Raw genomic sequence first — 25524 nt, 5'->3', positions numbered from 1 at the left:
GCACAACACAACTCAGTAGGTTTTAAATGGAGGGATCAGACCGTGTCAGGGCGGGGTGAGTGTGTGTGCGTGGAGCGTGCGTCCCATGGTGCTGACTTTGCATGTGTGACACTCAGACGACCACAGTTTGACCAAAACATGCCCGGGCATACACACAGGAGCAACGTCATGTTGGTCAGGACAGGTTCCTACGTCTCGGTCAGCGCCACAGTTTGAACTCCGGTCTTAGTGTGTTGCACGTCCAATAACAGAATCTGAGACACAACGGGGACATGTGCACCAAATCATTTTAATGAAGATAACAGCATTCCTTGTGTTCCTTCTACGACTTGCTTATTATTTGGAAATCACTACATCTTTTAACAGTGCGTATCGATAAATGTTTTCCTAACACAGCTGTGCTGCCCTCACAGTGTGAATAATATGCACTAGGCCAGGAAAAAGAATCTGTCAACAACAAAATGCATCTGTTTCTACACTCCACATGGGGGTCCAATAGCATGCTATAGAGCAAACAAAAATAAATGTTGTATTTCATACTCTGGAGTCATATTTTCACTTTTTTTTTTATCATACAGTTACAGTACAATGTCTATGAAATATCTGTGAAAAAAAGTATACAATCTTTTTTCTCATTCGTGTGAATTACAAAAATAATCGTCTCTGTACACATATTCAAAAATGTCCAGTGGTTTGCATAATAGTTTGATTGGATCAATGTCCCTGGTCTTCCGTCACTATAGGCCTGTGAAAAATGAGAGACAAAAACATCAGTCTCCTAGGAACCAGAATCAGACACATTGAACCGCTAATAAGAATAATAACTGGGGCAATTACTGTGAAACAGCCATTGAATATTTAAACATGTCACAGTGCAAACATGAGGTGGAAAATGAGGCCTGCTGCTGCCCAGTCGAGGCTCCAGCGACCGTATTTCATAAGTTCTGGGAGAGCGGTGATTGGTGTGACTCAAGCTCTGAGTTTTGGTTACGATGGCAACGCTCTGGCCTCTCCGATAGCCAAGCAGCAGCAGCAGCAGCAGCAGCAGCAGCAGCAGCCTGCTCTCAGATCTGCCTCCAGACTGGCACCCTGACACTGGGAGCTGTGGGCACCTCCGGAGCCACAAGAAGGAGAACCGCAGACAACCTCAAACCAGACAGACTTTCTCCTGCTCCCAAATGTTGACGCTGAGAGTTTGACACTGTCTGCTGCGTGTAAACTCAGAGCCCGAGTGACTTAATGGAACTGGGCACCAGTGTTCATGTCTCCACACATGGCCAAGCTCTACCAATCACGTATCAGAGCCGCTGTGCCCTCCATTTAGTCTGTGACGGTAATTGAATGGACCATAAATGAAGGCGTGGGCCTCCACGGTCAGTCACCCATTGGTAGTTATTTGGGTAACGTGTTGTGGCTACAAATGAGGTCACTGACAGACACTGACACACTCAGTTTGAGGCTGGTTGCTTACAGTGACAGAAGTCAGACTGGAGCCGGGTCTTGGAGGATCACGGGAGGCGGCACATCGCGAGGTGAATCTGTCTCTGCGGATTTCAGGCGGTGACGCCTCTAACTGTTCAGAATCTCACCTGAAAACACAGATCTTTTACTGTCATCTCGGGCACCACCTGTGAAAATAAAAGACAGAGTATGTGTCACATAGAGGGGCATGATGAGCTTAGGGAAAAGTTTGAGATACATGTACTCACTGGTTGACACTGTCATAATACTGTGACTCACTGTATGTTGTGCCTTTAAATATTGAACAACCAGTTCGCTTAGATAAGCACATATAGACTGAAACAGAAAATGGCCTCCCTGCTGTTTTTCATGGACGCACTTGTGTGCAACTGTAATGGTTACAATGTCCATCACGTGCAACAACACTGTTTCCGCTGTTATTAATTTTGATTCTCAGAGGATGAATAACACAAACTACACTGATCGCTGTCACATCCACTACGTTGTGTTGACAGGTGTATGACGTGACTTTTTAATCTACTTCCACTCCACGTCAATGCTGTGCTAAGTGGGATGGCCACATGAGGACAAATGGTTTACAAGGGAGAAAAGGAACAGACGTCTTTCATCTCCTTTGTGGTATGTGTGGTTGTACCATCGTGGAAGTTTATAGAATAACAGGAAATACCTATGGATTTTCCCCCACATTATTTAACTCTCACCACACGCTTGGCGGAGGCTCAGACACATCTGCTGTGATAATGGGAAGAGGGTGTCACTGCACTAATGAAGTGAGCCCAATAATCATGGGCACACACACACACACACACAAACACACATATAGGTATGTGGACATGATGAAAGCAGAGCAAACGAGTTTAAGTAGAAATATGACCGCGTGTTTGAAATAAAATGTGAAATGAAGTAAGATAGATAATGATTTTTCCTGCCACAAGAAATGTTGTAATTCTGATCAGACAACAAGTACAACAAGTAACTGGCTACAGCAGTGGAAGATTTCTGTGATTGTTTCCTTCTTCCTCTGTTTGTGGAGGAGATTTGTGGCACAAATTAAGTGTTCAGTTGCCAACGCGCAATTTAGCATATTCAATTCAAAGGTCAAAGAATTACCCCTGAAAAGAAGGAAGAATTAAGCCACTGAAAACAATTTGAATGTCTCCCCAGACTAATACAATCACTCAAACACATGCTCACACATGCACAAAGACACACAAACCAGATTTCAGTGAACACTCCTGTGGGCCCTCTCTCACGCCAGAAGACGCTTTGTCACGTCTTGCGGCTGATGGGTCTCCTTCTCCCTGTCAGTCTCTCTCTCTCCCTGCGTCTGAGCCACCTCTAACTCAGTATGTGGCTTGTATCCTTTCTCAACATGCCACTACCATTGCCAAGACTCGGAGCTGGCCCCCAGGGGCTATTAGGAAAATTCATCTATTTTGCAAGATACGCATTTGGCAAAACAACGGCACTCTGGAGGAACTAGTCAGGGGGTTGTGTTTCCATGTGACAACCATTTGCATGCTTGATCTTGGTTTGACTGGGATTCTCGTTTCATAACATCAATGAGAACTGTCTTTGTGAGGCCCATGTGCATTTGATTTTCAGATCGAGTAGCCGATGCTTTGTTTACGGAGAGAACGGGGCCAAGTTAATCAAAGAACTTTTCTGAAATCATTGAATGTCATTTTTGGACGGGGACAAATCAATATGAGAGCTGGCATTAGCAGAGTTGTGACAGGACCTACATGTGGTAATGTTGGTGCGTCTCTCCATCCAGCACATTACTCCACTCACGAGATGTCTTTACAGCTACAAGCCACGTTACCATGACATTTGGTTCTGTATTTTGATCAGGTCATAACACACCCATGAGGTATCCCAGTAGATGAACCTTCCTTGTTTGGGACACTCCCTGGGCACCAGTTTGCAGCATGTCAGGTCAGGTAATACACTTTGCACACAGGATCTCAGGATCTAATAATATCGCAAAGTATACCTAAAGTTCCTTGTCATCCATCTAATCCACTAACCCAAAGGGCTACAAGGGGGCTGGAGCCAATCCCAGTTGACATTGGGCGAGAGGCGGGGTTCGTGGGGTTAGAGTCAATGGACCCAAAGGACAGAGTACCTGGAACAAACCTATGCAGACACAGAGAACATGCCAACTCCACAGGACCCTCCTTGCTGTGAGGTGACAGTGCTACTCACAACACCACCATCATGAATGTTGCAGAGCTTATTCATGTTTCCAGGGGGATACACCCTGTTGAATATAATGGCCCTTTAGTCTTTCAGTCAGTGGCAAGATGTGGACAGATACTAGACCTAATCGTAAAAGCTTCAGGTTTAGCAACATTTTCCGTTTGCCTTTTGCTCTGTCCAATATCTCCTTTCAACACATCAGGCCTTAAAACTTCCTGTCCTGCTAAAAATATGTAATATTTACATGAGTGAGTTTGCATTTAGTGCAGCTGCAGTGTAAATCCTGACAAACATCTTCAAGGATCTGAGACGTTTAGCCTTGAGTAAACCAATTTAGAGGGCATATAGTTGACATTCTGTTAGTAGACACCAGTGGATTGAGAACTCCTCATAGTTTCATTCTGGCAAACCTCCTACTATCAGACCAAGCTGCTGTATGCGTGCATGTGATTTATGGCCGAGGAACATTCAAGGAGGTCTGATCTAATTCAGTCCCATTCGAAGCTGGAGTAATGTGGCGTACTGTATCGCAGCCAGACCACTGCTGACTGGATTTATGACTTTCTAGCGAGGACCGTTCATGTCTATTGACTGGATCTTGATAGATATACATCTCCAACGTTTCACCCCCGAGGAATTCACCTAACTGTGTCAGTCTTTATGTGTCAGCCCTTGTGCTCCATCTCAGTCATTTTACAAGAAATAGTTGCACATAAATCTTCCTTTTTTTAATAGGTCTTTTGCCACTTTCATGCATCGGTTATTCACTGTGATAAAGTCACATTACAGATATAAAACAAGCCTCACTGCTTACTGGGGTTAAGGTAAATACATTACAGGGTGGAATTAGTCAAATTTGAGAACTGTTGATTCAATAGACAGATTTGAATAAACTGCAAGCAACTGAACTGAACAACAATTGATCCCTCGCTCTAGTACAAGGAGAAGGAATACATCGAGATGATGAATAATGAATTTAAAGTTTGAATATACAGAAGGAAGGAAGGAAGGAAGGAAGGAAGGCAGTAGGCGGTAGGTACGTCACTCACTCTTATCCTGTTCAGGAGGCTCCAGGATGTCACTGTCTGTGTCACTGGGGATGTGCCAGGGCTGTCTGATGGCCTGTAACTGCTGGTAAAACTCATCCTGAAATGGAAAATAACAAAACGGAGACCATGCAAGAGATTTGGTTATTTTTGCTCTGTGGATTAAATAGACAGAGAGAAATGGAGAAGAAAAATAATCTCATGCAGCCTGTCAGTTCACTCATCATCATAGCATCACTACAACTTAACTTGTACAGAACCATTCTCATATACTTGGAGAAAAACTTGAACTTCAATGTACAAATATCCGATTGATCTCAAAACTAATTTTGATGATGGAAAGTACTGTTTTAATCTTTACACGAATAAAAGAAAGCAATATATCCTGCATTACCGGATAATTACTACTGATAGAGTGCATTATTACAATGATTAGCGCCATATTATGTTCAATATCATAGTCAATGGTCAAAGGACGACAGCTCTACCCCCTATTTGTGTTGTTATTTCTCTGAGTCACTGGTTCTACATTTACTCCATACACACTTTTTATTTTCAGTTAAAATAAAACTTAATAATCTATTATTTTATTAGTATTCAAAAAGGTTCATGATTCCTCACTCTCTGACCAGGCCTGGAGACCATGGGACCAGGGGGCCTCAGTAAAATCAGACTGGGTCTCACCGCTGTTTTGAATAAACTAACTAGGTGTCAACTAGTATAAGTGTGAGTATACAGACCGACTGCCCCCCCCTCCATTTATAGAGCCTTCAAACAGGTCTTGTATTTTAATAACGCTGCTGTTAAGTAGATCATGAAAGGAATATAAGACAGAAATCCCATTGAAAGTCCCCCTTTTATGCCAGACTCACTTTTCCACAATGAAACGACATCCTACTGTAAAGACCTCCACGACTCTCAGCTAACACACACACACACACACACACACACACACACACACACACACACACACACACACACACACACACACACACACACACACACACACACACAGTGTGCAGAGCCGGTGTTTGTGAGCGGCTGCACATGTGTGATGTTATGTGCTCTCCATCATAATCTCTCTGTGTGTAAAAAGGCTCTGGTGTTCCACAGCCAGCTTTACTTGGGCACTGAGCCTGTTTGACACTCAGCACACAAGTTCACTCACACACTAAAACATTAGAGAGAAGCTGGAGCCATTTTCAATTCCATGGCTCAAAGTTTATGACACATTTACTTCTGATTTACACACTGTGAGTGCATGTGATCTGTTTTATTACGAGATAAATCACAGATGGTAGAAGCACCTCAAGTGTAATATGTAGAGTTTTATGTCATGGACATGGAAGTTACTGTGTCCATTAAAGGTAGAGTTCAATTTTTTTTGCTAGAAATGCTCTCTAGATTTCTTGCCAACAGTTACATTTAATTATTAGCACTCTCATGTCTTGCCCATTAAATTTGAGGCTACAGTCAGAAGACCCTGAGCTTAGCATAAAGACTGGAAGCCTGATGGAACAGCTTCTGTGCCGGACTTTAGTGAATTCATGAGGCCAAAGCTTTCACAGTGCGACTTTGCCTCCTCCCCATGGATGTGCCTTGTCATGAAACCTTACATCTGCACAGTGAACTAAAACGTGTGTTTGAGGATTGCGGTGCATGACTCAGTTTGGGGTCTCACCTCAGACAGATAGGCCCGTAGGCTGGCACCGAGGCTGTCTGTCGTGCTCAGTCCCGGAGGGGTGAGCAGCGGTCGGGGACGTATGGGCTGACTCGTTGGCGTCACAGGGCGGCTCCGCGACCTCCTGAAGGTCACCTCTTTATGAGATCCGGTGTTAAAGGTGGAGCGTGTCAGTAAACTATTCGGAGTCAGAGGCCTGCTGGGCGTTCTGGGGGTTTGAGTCCTGCTCCCAGGGTTGCTGGGAGATTGAGACCGACCCATGACCAGGGAGGTGGGCTTGGGGCTGAGCAGAGGGAGACCTACGCCACAGGGCTTGCCCGAGAGGCTGCCGGCGGGAGACTGCGGCCTGGAGAGGAGACTGTGGAGAGGAAGCGTGTCAGGCAGTGTTCTGTGGCGCAGAGGGGTGTGGAGCAGACTACTGTGCAGGTTATTCGAGCTCCAGTTGGTCATCTTCCCCACTTCTGCCAGCTTGGCCAGATCCTTCTCCACCTCTGGAGGAAAAAAGAGGACATGATTCAAGTCAGGTGCCAGATGTCATACTTTAAAATTCAAAACAGTCAACACATGCACTGCTGTTTTTCCTGAACTGAAATTTAATATGTATGCAATGATTCATGTAGCGTTTAACACGAATCCCAGATAACTGGCAAAGGGACTCAGAGATTCCATGACTACTTTTTTTGCTACACATTCAGAAGCTGTGGAGGTAAGTGTGCGTCCTACAAGACTGATGTTTCACAAACTTTACTGAGCATTAAAGTGGGCGAGACCGCCCGGTTTAATCCCTCTTCTGGGCAATGATGACAATATTTATAGGCCCTGTAAATTGCGGTGGATCCGGCTTCCTGTGTCAGAAAAGGTTCCAAGTTGATATACAGTAAGCACGGCCTGGTAATAGTTTTGTTCCCTGTTCCTGACAAAAACAGATTTGTTTGCCTCGCTGGTAGTCTCGAAAACATTTCTGTTTGCAGAAGAAGTCACGCTGCCAACTCCCGCGATCAACATCTGGGTAATTTTTTCCATGTTTTCTGCTTTCGTTACAGCTCTTGGCACTCGAGATTCAACACACCAGCCTGGGAGTTATCATTCGAGGGGGATAATTTTGGGAGTGAGTCATCAACAGCAAGTATTTCTGGAATACTGTATTTATGCGACGTTAAATAAACAACAAAAGGGAGCGTGACAAGTGTTTCACAAACCCTGACTTCCCCTTGTTTTTGTGCGAGCGGTGCTTACCTGCGATACAAACAACATTTTTCCGGGCAAAAATGAAACACAGGCTCCAGTTCACTGACAAATATCCACTGAGTATTCAAACTGTACTACTCTAAATGCAGCTTTGGGACATTAATGGTTTGAAATCTATCCCAGACTATTTTGTATGGCATCCTTTGGGGATCCAATACATTTAATTCTCTGACATGCATAATTCGATTGCTGTTTCTGTGCTCAATCAGCTCTCGTTGCAGGCAGGCTGACCTTTACAGGGAGATACACTGCAGAGCACATCCAGCACACTGCAGAGCCTATGTTCAATAACCTGCATGCGTCTGTGTTGCTTTAACCCTCGTACATTGTAGACATGTTACTTCTCTGGATAATAACAGAGGTTCAGGTCACACGTTGGCCTTGCTCTGTCAGTACAGTAAATTAACTCCCTGTGGTGCACGGGGCATGTCATGACATCAGCGCACGGAGGTGACAGGACTGCAGAAGACGTTATGGTAGAAACCATAAACCCATTTTGTTATTCGGTTGATAAAAACCTAGATCTAGACCATAAGGCCTTCCACATGAGGGCTAAGTACTTCAATGATTTCCCAGTTTAAGCCCTTAACCGCACACACACCGTCCCCACTGTGACCGGTGTTATTATTATATTATAAACAGGACATGTTCATTAGTAATCTGCCCCCATAAAGCTGACATTTTATTCTCAAGTTATTTACCAGTAGAATGATAAACACTACATGTCAGCGTTGTGAGAATCTGTCGGCCTTCCATAAATGGTTGCTCAGGGTTTTTATTATAAACCGAGTGCTTTCCCTCGACTTCCTGTCTGTGACCGATCAGGAGCAGCCTTATTTTGAAATTCTGTGCAAAAATATTACGAGTCGTCTCGCAGACGCTGATGGACAACGACAGCTCCTACACATCAAAGGGGGACCATCCAAATCCATATGGTAGACATCTTTTTGATAAGTTTTGATCCAGTCATTCAGTAATAAGAAGAGGGATGAAAAAGAGAAGCGGGGAGAAAATGAGACAGAGAGAAGGAGACAAGAAGAAATGGAAACAGATCTAATCTATTAAACTCTTTGATCAAACAGCAGTTGCATATGGTAAGAGCGTACAGGGCCCCAGCACGCTATACAACCATTCAGATCCTGTGTTAACGTTACTAGTTTCCTTCACTGAAAATATACAAATGCCTTATCATTTCTCTGGGTTTTTATTTTCAGGCTTACGATGTTTCAATACACGGCTTGCCTGAATACATTATAAAGCAGCCATTGTCTGTGGATTAGTACAAAAATGGGCAGAAGTGCTCATTTTTAATATGGTGTAACTAAGACTGGGGACTGAACTAAATACTTTTTGAGTCGAGGCCAGAAATATATCTGTAGCTTTGAATCGTGCCAAAAATTGAAAGCTGGCAATGAACGCTTGTTCTCTTTATTCAACACTGATGCATCGAGCACTATGACATGTTCTCGTATTTGGCATTTCTTCATATTTACAAAACCATTGTATTGTGTGAGCAATGGCGTACATTTAAAAGATAAACCCACCCTTTAGTAAAACTTGAATTAAACTGCACTTAGATAGTACAATATGTAACTTTGGCCAGAAGAATACTTTCAATATGAAACAATCACAAAAGATTGATGACGTCGTGAAGCAGCGTGGGATCATGGGAGTTATCGTATCCTGCACCATTGCCGATGAAGATCAGTCTCAGGCAGAAACCATGTGCTATTTATCACATTTTATTTACTTTATGCAGCGAGCGGCGAATAATCATCGTGACCGATTACGAGTAACCGATAAAAACCATGGCAGGAGGCTAGCTGTGTACATTTTCTTCCTAATACTTCAATTGCTTGAGAAGTTACAGCAGAGGCGGGCAAAGCCGCGGGTGAAGTGGATATAGATGCAATTAACTAAATTAATTAAATAACTTGGGGGTTGAAGATTGTAAGAAACATTTTGTTAATGTCAGAACACGTTTTTAGACGTTTTAATCAAGAATTGTTCCATATTGTATCTTTCTTACTCTTCAATAACAAATGAACTTCGCAGTACTATGTATATTTATATTATTCTCAAAATATAATTAGACCCATTTGCATCACTAAAGGGAGATTAAGCAGGATTGCACAAGCATATCATTGGGCTCGTGAGGCAAGATGAAAAGTGAAGCTCTGGCTCCAAACCTGGAAAGTTTGAGCAGCTAATAAAAGGCTTGAAAGAGTTGAATTAGCTTGTTGCCCGGTGGGAGCATGCAGCCTGAATATTCATTAACTCAGTGTAAAACAATCAGTGCCATTTGAGGACCTCTGGGGGGGGATTGTTAGGTTGTTATTAACATAAATAGTTTTAGTGCCTCCTAAGCACCAGTTTATTCAGTCCTGATGAGCTGAGAAGTTCACTGCAGCTGGGACCACCGTCGGGCGACAGTGTTCGGTTCACTGAGCCGGACGAATATGCTTCAAATAAGTCTGGTATGTGAAGACACATACGAGCTCTTTAACAGTGACGCTGTCAAACAGAGTGGGAGGACACGCATTAACAAACAAGTGGATGACATATGATGGGGAATGGCGTCGTTCCCTCTGGCCTCCGTTCCAGTTCTTTCATCTGATTTCACTAGCAAATATATATTTGATCATTCCGACAACAAAAAGCAGCCTGAGAGTCGCCCTGACGTCCCTCGTGTCAAAGATGAGACTTGAACGTGCTAAACAAATTCCAATGTGTCAGTTGAAATCAGTCTCCGGCTTCGATCATTTCCAAATGACCCGGCAGCGCATGACGTGAACATGACAAAGCTGGAAATGAAGTTATTTCAATCAGTTTTCAAATTGCCTCTGACACATGTAGCGGGGAAATCGCTTTTTAATTAAACTGAATTCTCCCCCTCCCCCTCCTCATAAGTACTCTCTAAACCCCTTTCTATTACATAAGTCTGAAGTTCAAAGTGTGTGTGTGTGCGTCTGTGTGTGTGCATTCCAAAGTGTTTGACTTGACTTACCCTTATAACTCATCATTAAAGCCACCAATACATACACCAGCTCACACAGACTCTAAAGGCAGACCACACATGTACATGCATTCCACACAGACACACACAGATTAAACACACACATGTACACATAGCTGCGTACCGGCGAGCTGTTTGCCCATGTTCTCCAGCTCCTTAGAGAAGAGGGAGTCTCCCAGTAGCGGGCCCGTCTGCCCGACAGAGGTCCCACCTCTCACAGCCTTCTGATCAGCCTCCCAGACAGCCTGACGCTAGTTAGCAAAGGCACAAAGAAGAGAGAGAGAAAGTCACATTAGAGGAGAGACCCTTCAATTAACTCTTAATACACTTTTTTAGCCATTGCTGGGAATATCTGAGCCATATCTCCTGGAAAAAAAAGAGGCAATTAGGATTTTTATGGGCTTTAGAAAAACACTAGAAACCACAACAAGTGTAGATGAAAGGTCGGAGGGTGTAGCATGCTCCGTTTAGTGAATGTGGCTCGTGGGACTTTCAGTAGTGGTTCAGGAGACTTTTATATCACTTAAAGTTTATCTAAAGAAGCTTGTGTGAACACTAGTCTGTTGGAAAAGAGCCTGGCAGCAGTAGTTTAGGAATCTAGTAGTTACAATACGTTTTGGTTTGCTTCCAAAGTGCAGAGAATCAATCTGACTGTCTGTGTGTGGAACGCATTTCTGGATTTCATCTCATCCGCTTCACACTTGGCATGTGTATTGTTATAGGCCAAAGAAAGTACAGTGTCGAATTTGGTGGAATTTGAACATTGGACATGTTCAGTATCAATAAAAAATTGAATTAACAGGCAACCTGTTGCAGAGGTGGATTAGGACTCATCAAAGTAAGAGACATTCTCAATCATGACAACAGTGCATTTACAGATTCTCCAGTTCTTGGTTCTGTGTCGCGAGTCGAGCTTCTCTGAACTTTGAATCACCAGGTGAACATTGTGCAGCACAACAATTTCAGAAAGACAGCAGCAACCAGCATCACCACAGGACAAACAGCCCATTCCAAAACAGGCAGGATGAGAATGAGCACTGCACTAGATAAAGAAAACTCTAAAAAGGGCAGATAGGATCATTATCAGTGGCTGCTCTGGCCTCTTTCGCTCCTAGCTCTTCCTGACCATGTGTATGATTTGGAAGACGACCCGTTAGCCCAGGGTTTGCCAAGTCCTGAATTGGCAGCACATTTAATCCTCCTGTTTATTCCCGTGATGGGACACAAGTGGGCAGATGATCTGTTAAGCCAATGGGTCGAGAGCACATGGGCTCCAGGCACAGGTGAGAAATAAAATCTGTCAGCCGCAACTTCACCTCGCACGAGTCCGGTTTGCACCAGATAAGTTACGATACTTCTGACGCCAGCACTTACATCATTTGATGTGCTAAGCGATTAATGAGCGAGCGGACTTGACAGAGTGCTGACACAGGGGAAGGCTGTGGGAGATCGGTGATATACATACACTGCAGTCTTCCAAAAAATATTTAAAGACAAACCTGGGATAGAACAGGCAGCTCAGTTTATGATTTTTCAAGATTGGACATGGACTTTGGAAATCTTTCCAAAGAGGAGGTGGAAAAAACGGGTGAAGCAACGATCCTCCGATAAACGGCAGGAGTTGATTCCCAGGGTCCACTGCACTGAACTCTGTGTGTCAGATACATGAGGCGTTCTGTGGCGGCAGAACCACACCACCGCAAGCCAGGCCTTAATTACAGCCCTCATAAAGCAGCATGGCGGGTTGAACACTACAACTAAAGCCCCTCCCCAACTTTATTTCTCTGTCTTTGGTGGTATCCCCAAATCCAAAAGCATGACTTCATCTTGTCCTCCTCCAGCTCTGGGTCTTCTCAGCGCTGGCAAACCAGGGCACCAACAGATTCAAATTTCCCGAAATGCATGGGAATAAACTTTATTATACTATAAAATAGTAATATAAGTTTATAGTGCAAGTTAACATAGATAAAGTTATGCCTCATCAGTCATTTTATTGGGAAATCCATACCTAGTTTTAATTCTGTTTATGGTCCATTTTAATGTGACACCTTAAAAAAAAACACTTCTTAAAACCAGTTAGTGTATTGCTGATGCAAGACAATCATAGAATGCTACATCGTGATCTCTGTCCAGCTAAATAAGAATACAGTCCATTAAGTCATATCTTAGTGTCTCTTAAGTCTTTCACACACACACTCTATCATGTCAATGTCCACACGCACCATCATTCCAATGTAAAATAGCAATAAACTGGCCAACTATCATATAGATATGACTAAATATAAATATTGATTATCATCAGCATATCAATAAGGGCATCTCCAGTCCAGATGACGATATATTGCTGTGTCCTTATTCTGTAAAACCCCTATGGTGGATGTGGAGTAGTTCTTATCAGCAGCATCCACAGTGTAGTATTTGCATTGCCTCTGCCCTCAGGCTCCTCTGTCCACTAAAGGAAAAGACTCCTCTGAAATCAAGACCATATATCCTGGAGGCCGCAGGTGGTACTGTACAGTCCTCGAAGCTGGGTAAACAAACAGGATGCACCGGGTCTGCTTGCAATTCACTTCCCCAGATAACATCGATAAATAAACATCGACATCACGATCAAAATGTGACTTGTTCGGTGAGAAGTCTGGTGTTTGGTGAAGTCACCTGCAAGATGTCAACATGTGCAACCTACCGTGGTGGTATAATCATAGGCTCTGTGCGGTAGACGGGGGCAGGACAAAAAGTGAAAATGGACTTGATTAGACCCTGACGAGATACAATGACGTGATGAAAAGTGACTTCCCTTCACCACAATTCGAAGCAGCTATCTGAAACAACACATGACATGAACACTAATCCTTTATTTCAATGGTTGCATTCCGTAATCTGCACAGACAAAGAGATGAGAGTGATCGCCTGTTACTCTCCAAAATAAAAAGAGAGCCGGTGATTTTGCAAAGACTTATGAATGCACTAATGTCAGCGGGCGGAAAACCCGAGTTGTATTATCTTCCTCCCAGATATGACAGAGCTAGAAGAGCTAACAGAGAGGAAGGGGAAAAACCCTCTGGTGATGCTTCTGCCCCGACTAACAAACATGGATCTTGTTTCGAGCAAAATTGATTCCATGTTGAGAGCAAACGGGACCGAGAGAGCGAGGATGGAAGTCTAGAGTTAAATATTTTATAGCCTGCATGTGTGCAGCTATACGTGTGTGGTCACCAGTAATAATCACCACAATCTGGGGTTGGGTCCAACGTGGCCCTCCACACAACACGAACTGTTGAGGATGTGTGCATGCAGTCCCAGACCTCAAACATGGACGGGCTGGGTTGGGGGGGGTTACTGGCTTAGCAATTGTGCGATTGATGGACTCTCTCTTGTTGTGGTCAGGCCAGGAAAGCAAAGGGACTATTACACAAACACACACACACACACACACACACACACACACACACACACACAAGGAAGCTTCTCATTTCTCAATATTTGGGCTTTAAACAGAGCAATTTGACAGTAATGGGGACACTTGTTCCTGTGCATGATATATGCTCTAAAAAACTAATTCTTAAACCTTTGCTTGAGCTTCACCGTGAACCTTTTCCAGTCTCTGAAGGATCGAGGTTGCACCAATGATCTTATCATTAACTTCAGGTTACGCGACGCATGCAGCCTATTGCATCCTCAAGCAAAGAGGGGGACTGTGACAGAATTACACTAACAAGTGTTACGGAATTTTAAAGAAATCTGGAGGGCTGCAGCTTTACCTTAGGAGAGTCAAATGACATAGTGCAGTTTACACTGCAAAATGTGAACATGACAAGCAAAGAACAACAAAAGCACAATAGGTTTCTAATCAGGTGGAGGACGATTCCATAACCGAGTGAAAAGACAGACGATCCTGGCAGATGGGATCTTGCTGGCATCAGGATTTGATGCGCACATGTGTGATGTAGAACATTGAGTATATTAAAAAAGGGGCTTATTTTTTATAATGACCAAACCATGAAGTCTCTGATGCTACAGATGACCTCAAAACATGTGAAGAAATCTTCTCTCTTCATAGCACATGAGCATGGGACACTATCAACAGTTTCATTTCTTGTTTGAAACATGTTCACAAGGGAGACACTTCTTAGGAATTTGCTCGAATGGTTTACATAGAGAAGAGTGAGACATTTCAAAATCTACATCTGAAAATAAAATCCTCAGATAGATTTATGCACCAAACTCAACTGTAAGATACATTATTTTCTGAATAACCGAGATCCTTCCGCTTGCAATGGTGACGGGGGGGACTTGAGAGGTAACACTCAAGCTTTAATGAGTTCCTGTTGTTTTGGCTGAATGCCGAAACACCTAGTGGATTTTATGATCTATATACGGAGCTCACCAGCCCATGGATCCAAACACTGAGTCGGCCAAACCACAGGCGAAAGCAAACAGGATATTGACAATAACACAGTTGGTGTTTATTCAGGCATTTTAAAGATAGGTTGTATCACATGCTGCCTCGGCTCCATCAGAAGGAAAACAGAAAGTTGTTCAGCAGTTGGTCGAAAAAGAAAGCAGAAGGGGTGAAACTAGGAAAATGTCAAATGAAAGGAAGTCATATTATTCAATTAGAGTCAAATAGCAGCTAGAATGTAAAGTTAAGGCTCAAAGACTCTTCATCAACGATCATGTTTTACAATCGGTTGATGTTTGCTTCGGATCAAACAACATTTACCAACCCCCTTTCAAATGTGTCCTTTAGGATAATATTAAATGTGTATTCTCATTGTTTATTGACATTGATTAAGGCCACAGCACACAGAGGGTTACTTAAACAAATCTATAGACCCTCAACAACCTATAAGCTTTGCAGAGAGAAACGCACTGTAGCTACCTCTACTTTAAATCACAGAGATCTGTTGGAGGATAACCATGCATGCATGACTCTGGAGGTGTGGGGAGCAGCATGATGCCAAATATAAAAAGTCGTACAGTGTATCGGTTCATACTCTGCCAAATTGCCCCAGGAAACAAAAATAAACCACCACAATGGTTCTGTCTTGTATCATACACATTGCATCGCGCTAATTATCGTACATGAATTTCCACCATGCAAACAAAGTTTACCGGGGCAGAGTTTATTATGGCAGCACCCATAAAGACTAAATTTGATCACTTAACACTTACAAAGAAAAGTGTCGGAGAATTTCTGAGTGAATTTGCTTAGTGATTGCTTTAGGAAAGTATTTGTCTTTATGAGGCAATTATCACCTGAAGGAGCTGCCAGAGGCAGGGGGCCTGCCGGACTAATCATGATAACCATTAACAGTGTTTACTTTCCAACAACACCAAACTTTTACAGCCCAAACCTGGGCTATACTTGTACGGACAGCCGCACGTGATGAAATGGGATAATAATGAAATACCACTTCAAACTTTTTAACCTCGAAATTGTAGCATGTATTCTTCTCAAACCATTGAGGGACTAATTGGGAACTTGTCCAGCAGTGCAAGGAAAATGTTCTCATTTTAAATACAGGTTATCTACATACAAATAGCAGCAAAAGTTATATTTAGTTGATTTAAAAAAAGGAAACAATCTGCTAAAGATTTATTTCGGACTGTACGACTTCAAACGTAGTTTTTTTTCCTTGTGACCCACAAGCCCCTGAAGGACCTATTAAACTAACAAGCTATTACAAATTGCAGTTGCTCTTCAAAGAGCGCCCAGCCTAAGCAAGTGAAGACAAAACAAGCAGATTGGCTACAGTAAGGTGACAGGAGACGTTTGCACTTGGGGTTTTCATATGGGACGTATTAGTACTTTGTTCTTAAGTGTGCCAGCCAGGGCTTAACCTATGGAGACGGAGTGTCAGGGCAGAGATGAAGTGGTTAGTACCCTGGTATAAACAGCTTAACTAGAGGCTCCACATGGATGTGAAGGTTAGCTGTAAACAGATAGAAGTGTTAAAAGCTAAATTAGTTTGCTGCATTTTCTCAGAGAGACAAATTGGAATTAATATCATTCAATCTATGCCAAGGGCTTTTCAAATGAACCATTCTAATAGGCATTTATCAAAAAGCCTGTTCAAACAAATGGGAAAGTTAGAACAAAATATGTAATTTGAAGTTAAGAGGTGCACAGACTTGAATGCATTCGGTCTCCGTCAGACTTTCATCGACAGGCTTTGATTCAACAAGTCCGTCAGTGTGTGAACGTCTGCTCCCAGTTAGTCTGGAGTCTCGCTGCATCTGCTCCACACACGGAGCAGGGCCGCGGCTCCAAACCCCTTTCTTTCTTTCTTTCTTTCTTTTTAAAATGCTGTTAAAAAAAAAAGCCCCGTCTAACACTTAGATTGGGCAATTATAAAAAATGAAGAAAAAAGTATTGGCACTTTTTTTTTTTGCTGGGGGATAATTACACATAGGTACAGGCGTCTTAGCTGACCGCTTTATTAACAGCATGTGAATGTTTGTCTGTGTCTGAGTCTGGTGTGTGCCACGCTAGGGTCCCTGTGGATTTCTTCCCTCCAGCATGTGAGGTTATCACGCAGGCCACCTATTGAACACAACCGTGCGTTCTCCTATAACCCACAATTATTTAGCCCTATTGTGCAAAACTTCTAAATCAGCCTCGATTGTCACTGTGTCACGAGATATTCTTTTCATTTCTTCCTTTCAGGCTCCACACGAGTGCCCTTAGAGGTACGCAAAGTGATATAGGGAGATTTCTGATTGGGGTATCAACTGTTCAGAGCTACTGAGTGTTGTCTAAGCTGAAATGCCCGAAAGCTGAAAAGGCCACGTAAAGACGGATCAGTTTTTGTCCCATTAACGAGAAGCTTGAGGTGGTTTCTTTCCGCTGCTTCTCAGACAATAGAGGCTGCGGAGGAGAGGGTGACGTGGTAAGTGATGGCTGTATAGTGATCTTAATTGTTTGGTGATGGATGTAGGGAGGACACTTACAGAGCCTGACACTTGAGACGCGGCCTCGCATTCCTGCAACCGTCCCGCCGCCGTGTCCAGACCGGGCAATGGAGCTGCTCCAGAAAACGCACATAGACAAGCAAAAAAGGACAAAACAGAAGCATCAGATCACAGAAATGTGAAAAAAAAGAGGTAAAGAATAAAAAAACACTACTTTAAATTTGAACTGTTACACAACTTACAGGAGATGTCAGGTACAGCTTGTTCAGATACGTGAGCCCTGTGCTCCTCTTCAGATCGGCTGTCCGATAGACTGTCCCCCTGGAGCCTAGAAACAACACGTAACACAAACTGTATACACAAGTGTGCACATGGGCAACATTCAAATCGGCTCTCAAATCGGCATTTTAGCCACAACACTGCAACGCATGTTTGGAAACTGAACGTCAGATTACAAAAAGACAAGCACAGCGCTATCGGCCCTGAGGTGATGAGACAAAGAGGAAGTGTTTAGGGAGTTAATCTCTTCTTTTGCAAGATCTGGGACCGCACCAAGAAAGAGGGAACATGGGGGTCTGTTTTTTTCATCGCTGCGTCTGCACTTTCCTTTAGATGAAACCATGTTAATGCACTTACAGACATAAAACTCTGCCCGGCTCACTTCTGTCAGACGCAGCTTCTCTCTTATTGCTGAAAAAGCAAAAAACTTAAAAAAATTGGCCCAAACATTCTCTTTAAATCATTCAGTTACTGTTCTTTATCATAATGTGTTCCAAGCGGTTTATTTTTTTATATCTGTTTGGACTGAAATGGAAGCTGGTCTGAGAGTTTGGCCGCCTCCTCAAGGTACTAAAAGATTTTGGGTTTCCCGTAGACAGGGAAAAGACTACAGTGGATGAAAGACAAACAGTGATTGAAATCCAACTTCAGCGGGAGGATAAAGAACGTTGCACCCTTCAGCAAAGTATTTCACACTCTTTTGTCAACACGGTGGAATTAAACCAGCGTTTATTTTTCTAAAGCATATTTTAACGACTCTAAATCATACCACATATTAACTGTAATTACACAGTCATTTGAGTTCCAAATTCTTTCGCTGCATGTTATTTCCATGTCATCAGCACAGCCATTAGGTGAAGACAAAGGAAGGCAATCCACGCTCTTTCAGCCGCAGGGCATCTTGGTTTCTAACTCCGCGAAGACGGGAAAAGCGGAAGAGTTTTTTAAAGTGTATTCTATTTCTTTTCTTCTTTACACATCCCCTTTCCGAGTCTTTCCTGCTCTTTAATCGTCTTTATAAGACCATTAACCGCTACCCAAGATGACTATCAAGGCCTTACCATCCGCTGAACAAAACCTGGTCATAGCTCAAGTCCTGACTGCCATCTCCGCAGCGCATTCCTGATATGAAAGCAATTAATTTAATGAGAACTCCAAGCCCCGAAAGAGGTTTGTGGAGATCTATCCGTTTCCTCGAGGCTGCTCCTCCGACTGCGGACCATGCCCGCGATCTGGGATGTGTTTGCTCACAGGAGGGTTTTGTGGCCGAGGCACGTTGCCATTAAAATAACCGATCAAGTGCATGAAGGAAGTGGATGAAATGCCCGTGTGACCACAGCTGTAACCCCAGAGACAGAGACATGGCCACAACAGACAGGCCACATGGCACTTTACACTTCCACCAACCGGTTGAGAGGCAGAGGAAGCAGCGTGTTTCCTGACCTGCCACTGCTAGTTAGGAGCCACACAGAGAGACTGGACTGTCGGGGGTGTGGACAGTGTCCTGACAGAAGGGAAGCAAAAGGGCAACGGCTGAGAAAGGCGACTAAGAAGGATGCCATGAGTTTGAAAATAGGCTGAGCAAGTTAGAAAAGAAAACCGTCGTAAAACCATTTACAGACATATATGACAAATGAAATATATACTACAGTAATCTGTGTAAAAATGTTTTCGTCATAAAAATGTTTTATCTGAGCGATATCTGTGTCAGTGAGGTCCAAAGCCTCTTTCACCTTTAAAAAAAACACTGACACTCCCTCATATCTGGCTTTTGTATGCAATGGGAATAGATATAATCAGCTCCCAGTGGCTTGGTCTTGATTGACTTTGAATTGAAATCCCAGTGCTCATGCTTTCCAAACCAAAGTGTGATACACAGAACGACGGACCACACCGGAGAGCTGAATTCTAATGAGTCTGCTGTAGGGGGGGTGGGTATGTGAGGAATTATTGTCCAAGCAACCCACTACTATCTGTGTGAGAGTTATGAATCGAGGGGAAAAAAACTCAAAGCCCTTCATTTTTTAAACCATATTAACTTTAAAGATTAGTTTTATCTCGAGTGTAAGGTCACATCTCCACAGTAGCACTGTTCACATGTGTGAAGCACAAAGGGCATTTACTGCTACACACGTTTGTCCTCAGAGGAGTTGGTTTGAAGGCTGGTCCCTCATGGAGTTATGTTTGAAAGGTGTTTCTGGGAAATCCCATTAAGACAGTGTTAATGTACATAAAGCCTCTGTTAGGGCTTCTCCCTGACCTCTGATCTACACTGTCTTCTTTCCAAAACACTGCGTGCATGCTGAGAGAACATGCATGTGTGAGTGAGTGTGTGTGTGTGTGTGTGTGTGTGTGTGTGTGTGTGTGTGTGTGTTAAGAATTCCTGCCCTGATGTCAAAATTATTCATCTCCACAAAAGCACAAAAGGCATTCCCTTTTCCATCTTACTGATCGATTTATGACCCTTACACCAAAATATGAATATGAAAGACGAAGACTCCTTCGCCAGAAAAGCTAGGGAAGGATTTGGTGGTCAATAAAGAGGACGAAGCAAGAATTTGGCTTGAACCAGAAGGAGCGAGGAAGAGCCGAGAAGGAGAACAGATGTCTGACATTTTAGTCTGGAAAAAAAACAAAATAAGCACCCGACACAAGAGCCAAGAAGGACTCCAGATACAGATGCTGCTTTGCTTCGCCACTGATCCAACCAGAAAACTCAGTGATAACCAAGAAGTATAAACTATTTGCTTAAAAACATCCAGTCGCTAAACTGCGGGCATGAAAATTCCGCGATAGGATTCATCCTCCTGCAGGATCTCCGACAACATCCCACAGCCCGCGCATGGAACGAAAACTGATAAGCAGTGTGAATGAAAGGAGAGAAGGAAACAAACAAATTCCAAAAGCCCAAACAGAGGAGGCTGTGCAGGCAGATCTGTGCCTGGCGTCTCAAACCAAGATACCCCTGTTTATCTGTGACTGGCATCAGGAAAGACTCCTGCCCACACCTGCCTGTGTGGTATCACACCCAGCACACCGAGAGGAGAGCGCTACACTGATGCCCTGGACTGAGGAGCAGGACAGGAAATGTGTCGGGCGAGAAAAGCGGTGATAGAGAGAGAAAGGGTGACAATGGAGATGATTATATCCACGCTAGAGCGGATTTGTGCAAACAAGCAACACCAGATAGTCTTCAGATATGATATTATTCTCTGTTTTTTGATGTCGAGGTATCTCGGATACAAATGCAGAGAGAGGGAGGGGGGGAGTGAAGGGTGAGGGAGGTGTCATGACCCTGGGTTAGAATGAGGTTGGATGTAAGAAGGAAAGCACCTCTTCGTTGCCCCTCGAAAAACAGTCCCAGACAGACATGACAGTAGCATCAAACTCTTAAAAGGTTTTTACTTAATTAATTAATTGCAATTTTTATGTAATTTTCCTCCAGGAAGCAATATAGTATGTATCTTTCTCTCTCTAAATGATTTGCTTGACATATATAACTCTTCCTAAATCCCTGTACTGACTCTTGAATTTTTCAGTGAGCTTTTATTTATTTGTTGGATTGAATAAAAACCAGCACTCACTCGCCAAGAGAAGTTCAAAACATTTACCTGGCACACCTAGAGCAAATGTTGAGTGTGACTTTGGCCTGCGGCTCGGCCTGATAGGAGCTGCGTCCCTGGCTGAATTTACTGCCGGATGGAGCCAAGCCCGTCACGCCCTCCATCCTCAGGTCATCCAGGTCCTCTGAGGGGGGAGCGAGCCAAAGAGACGCAAGGAGGGGAAGAGAGGAAACCAAGGGGGAACAGGAAGAGAAACAAGACGGAGAAAGGACAAGTCATTAATCATACTTTGGTCTCTCCCTCATGTCAATATGATGCCCAGTGATGACAGTGTGCTCAGAGCCAAAAGGAGCAAACAAGCACGTCTCGGTAAATAAACACTCTGAGCTCAACGACGCGGCCGCGATCCCTCACACGCATACATCCATCAAAACACAGATTTGGTCTAAAAAAACGCTTTGTTTGCAGGGAGGGATGAGGACAAGTCGATGACAGCAGCACATCGTGACAGCACAGAAACAGGAAGGGCACGTTAACAGGCTGAGGGTGACGGAGACGGAGAACAGTGAAGTCGAGGAGCAGAACGAGCAGCGAGAGAGGGAGAGACGGAGAACTGGAAAGCTGGGCTCCTTCTGATCTCCCCCTGTGTCCTCGAGAGCACACACACAGTGAGAGGCTTCCCTCAGACTCTAAAGAAGGCCATATGTATCAGACACGCCAATCTTGTTCATCCTAACCGTCGAACAGAGATCTGAACACCTGCTTTCACACACAAAAGCACAGTCAACAGGTGCACAGGTCATTTATTACCTTTTTCCTCATGCACAAGGTAAATTAACGGTATTTTCATATGCAATTATTGAATAATTGCTGTCAAGGAAAGACAGGGAGAGGGTAAGGGAACGACTCAATAATTATCCAGCCGGGCTGGGAGATCACCTCATAAAAATACTTATTATAATTCACAAAATCTGGATCGTTATACGAATCTGCACCAAATTTCACCAGTTCTTGGCCATTACCACACTCCACTCCATAACGAAATTATCATTATAATTTCTTGACAAATTCACGAATATGTCCAAAAACAGTCTCTAACCACGTTAAAGCGTTAAATGGAAAATTAATTCCTGGATCCACCCCTTTAATTGAATCAGCTCAAAACGTTACAGCTTTCTTCCTTGGCTCATGCTTTACCCTTCCACCAAGTTTCAAGACAATCGGTTAAGTCGTTTTTGTGTAATCCTGCTGACAGGCGGACAATAAAAACAGGCGAGGGTAAGAAGATTTATGAATGAGGAGCAGTGAATCAGAAGGTTACGAAGTCAGTGTTCTCCGCAGCAAAACAACAGTCGGTTAAATATTCCAGACGATCAAAGAGTGGAGTCTGAATCAGCCAGACCATTTTGGTTTTGAATCCTCAGGAGATAGAACACAGTGCAGCGAGTTCTTTGTATCGAGAATGACACGATGAGTCGTCCCTGGTTAAGTCAGGGATTTTTCAACACATATTTAATCACGCAGAACATTTTGACTGGTCACCATAACAATATGTTCTCCCCCCCCCGCTCTTCCCACCAGACCAGAAGAGTCCCGGAGCTTTGCCAGTGAGGTGGGTCGCCTGCAGGACATGCAGTATATTCGGGCCTCTTGCGATCATTGTTTCTGCTCCTGCACATCCAGGACGTGCCCGGTTTCTATGCATGTGCGCACGTGGTTATCTGAAACCAACATTGATACTTTTCACTCTAGGATCACGTTACCTGAGCCCAGGTTTGGGGGGAGAAAACAAAAAAGGGGGCCTCACACCTTGAAAGACGAGAATGCATGACTAATCACCTGGATTATATTGGATGACACTTGCTCATGAGAACTTTCTCCCTTGCATCCATCAGCGTGGCGCAGAGCCAGAAGAATCTCTCCTGTCTCATTTAGGTGTCAGGAAATCGTTTTGACAAGATGGCTAAATGCAGCGCTCCAATCTAGTCCATTAATCTGGGACTCCATCCCACGCAGAGTCTTGATCCTTTTATCCCAGAAACCACAGAGCACAAGTAAGTATAAGTAAAACGGATTCATAGTTGTCTGTTTTCTTAAATGTGTTCAGGTCAGTTATTTGATAAATTGATGCATAGTAATAACTTTGTTTTAATCCTTTTACGTAAAATCAAGAAGGTCGAATTTTGAATTTATGACCGAGCACCTTACATGACATTCCCATAAGCCTCAGCTTTACTTTCATTAGGGGATAATAAGCAAATGTTAGCTTGATAAATGCTAAATTCATAGCCTGTATATAAAGATGAAGTACACAACAGACCCCAATACGAAAAGCATCTTGCTCACCCCCTGGTGGCTGGCTGCAGTATAGATCATAAATCACAACTCCTCTTTAAACTAAAAAGTGAAAGTACACACTTAATACTTTTTTATGTGGTTTCCCTCATCTAAGGTAGTTCTTATCACAAATAAGTATTTTCATGTTTTAATCTTGTAATAAATTGGGATAACTTTTATGAATAAAATGATACAAATAATTGGTGCTGCATTATTTTTCTACAAATTATGGGAATAGGGGCCACTTACCACTTTGAATGAAGTACCTTTGTGCAGCTGTCAGAGTAAAATATCTAAATTAAATCGATATATTCAATATGCTAGATCTTTTTACTTTTTGAATATTGACACCGATTCGTGTCCAGACTGTCTGAGAACGAGAATTGGTTCAGTGTTTCAAGATGGACAGATACATTCCAGTAATACCCTTAAGCAGGGCAATATTAAATTTCCCATTCATCACGGTACGCGTTGGAGGGGGGGGGGGGCCAGAGAGCCACCAGCGATCTGAGTGATTTGCTGGTCGTGGGAACCGCTGAAGTTTCGGCCATCAACTCTTCCTCGTTTCTCCTCCTTCCATTCCCCCCCGTACCCCTTTTAACCATTTCCTCTTCTTCTGGCGACTGATGAATGTGACATACCCGATTCTCCTTGGGTCACAGACTGCGACACAAATCATGGCTTGACATTTGGAAACGTTCACTCGTGAGGCTGCGGCGTTCATGAGACAACCAGAAGAATAACAGTGGGCAGCCCTGACGCTGACAGAGAGGATGACCTCAGTGTAAACAGCTGCTCGAGTCACCTCAACTCCCAATTCGTCTTTCCTCCTCCCTTCCTTCTGGTCGAGAGAAAATGACACGATAATGGAGAGAAAGACCTCAGTGTCTGAGGGAAGGAGAAGCTCATCTCAGACACTTGTAAAGGTCACCGAGGTAAACAAAGGCTGTTGTCTGGAGTGCATCCTTTTCAGAAAACACATGAGTGTGTATCTGAACGAAATGTAGCAGACTTTGAATCACTTAGGAAGAAGTCGCAACACTTGGTAATGAATAGAAAATTGTTCCACGAGGGAGAAACATTATTTCCTTAATAGTTTAACAGTCACAGACATAAGCTGAGAGGGAAGAGAAGCTCACAGTGAGCCTGAGTTTGCATGTGTTTGCTTGTTTGTGGATTGAGATGAGTTAACAGAAAAACCTAAAGTAAAATGCCTCAGAGTACAAAACCAAGTGTTCGGCTGCACATACAGTAACTATCCTGATTCTCTCACTTTATCCTGACAACTACAGGCTTGAATATGTCCAGAGAAATGTTTTGTTAGTCAAGACAATAACACTTTTGTGACAGATACAAGTTTAAACTTGTTTAAAAAGCTTGTCCTCTGTAAGATTTTCGCTTTGGTTTGTCAAATCCCAAAACTCAACTTAAAATGGCCTAGCAAAAACCTGTCAGGTGTCTAAGTCACATATAATTGTATTTAGTTAATACCACTTTAAATGTTATCATCTGTCTACAAATTCCACATATTTCTGTCTTTCTGTATGTGACCTACGTATCCCAAGAATCGTTCATCTTAACAGCTTCACACTTGTGTATTGTTAAAGACAAGTGCAGTGTCAAATGTTGTGTGATCTTAACACGCGGTTCATTCAATATGATTAAACAAGCGACAGTTAGGACTCATCGACAGCATGTTTTCACAAAGACGGGAACGACAACAGGTTTTTCCAGTCCAGGACTCTGTGAACTTTA

General features: G+C 43.3%; 1 protein-coding gene across 1 annotated transcript in view; it reads right to left on the bottom strand.

Moving 5' to 3' along the window:
• Positions 1 to 282: 282 nt before the first annotated feature.
• Positions 283 to 25524, bottom strand: part of c20h8orf34 (chromosome 20 C8orf34 homolog) — a 53389-nt gene continuing 28147 nt past the window's right edge. Inside the window, exons 8-15 of the mRNA XM_053412547.1 lie at positions 21481 to 21616; positions 17833 to 17918; positions 17630 to 17703; positions 10800 to 10926; positions 6412 to 6902; positions 4734 to 4830; positions 1590 to 1628; positions 283 to 745 (exon numbers count right to left, since the gene is read on the bottom strand). Coding sequence (XP_053268522.1) covers positions 738 to 745; positions 1590 to 1628; positions 4734 to 4830; positions 6412 to 6902; positions 10800 to 10926; positions 17630 to 17703; positions 17833 to 17918; positions 21481 to 21616 — 1058 coding nt within the window. The 3' untranslated portion in view covers positions 283 to 737. The remainder of the gene's footprint in view (positions 746 to 1589; positions 1629 to 4733; positions 4831 to 6411; positions 6903 to 10799; positions 10927 to 17629; positions 17704 to 17832; positions 17919 to 21480; positions 21617 to 25524) is intronic.

The sequence above is a fragment of the Pleuronectes platessa genome, chromosome 20 (assembly GCF_947347685.1).
Source record: "Pleuronectes platessa chromosome 20, fPlePla1.1, whole genome shotgun sequence".
Lineage (NCBI taxonomy): Eukaryota > Metazoa > Chordata > Actinopteri > Pleuronectiformes > Pleuronectidae > Pleuronectes > Pleuronectes platessa.
This window is presented reverse-complemented; position numbering and strand designations above follow the sequence as displayed.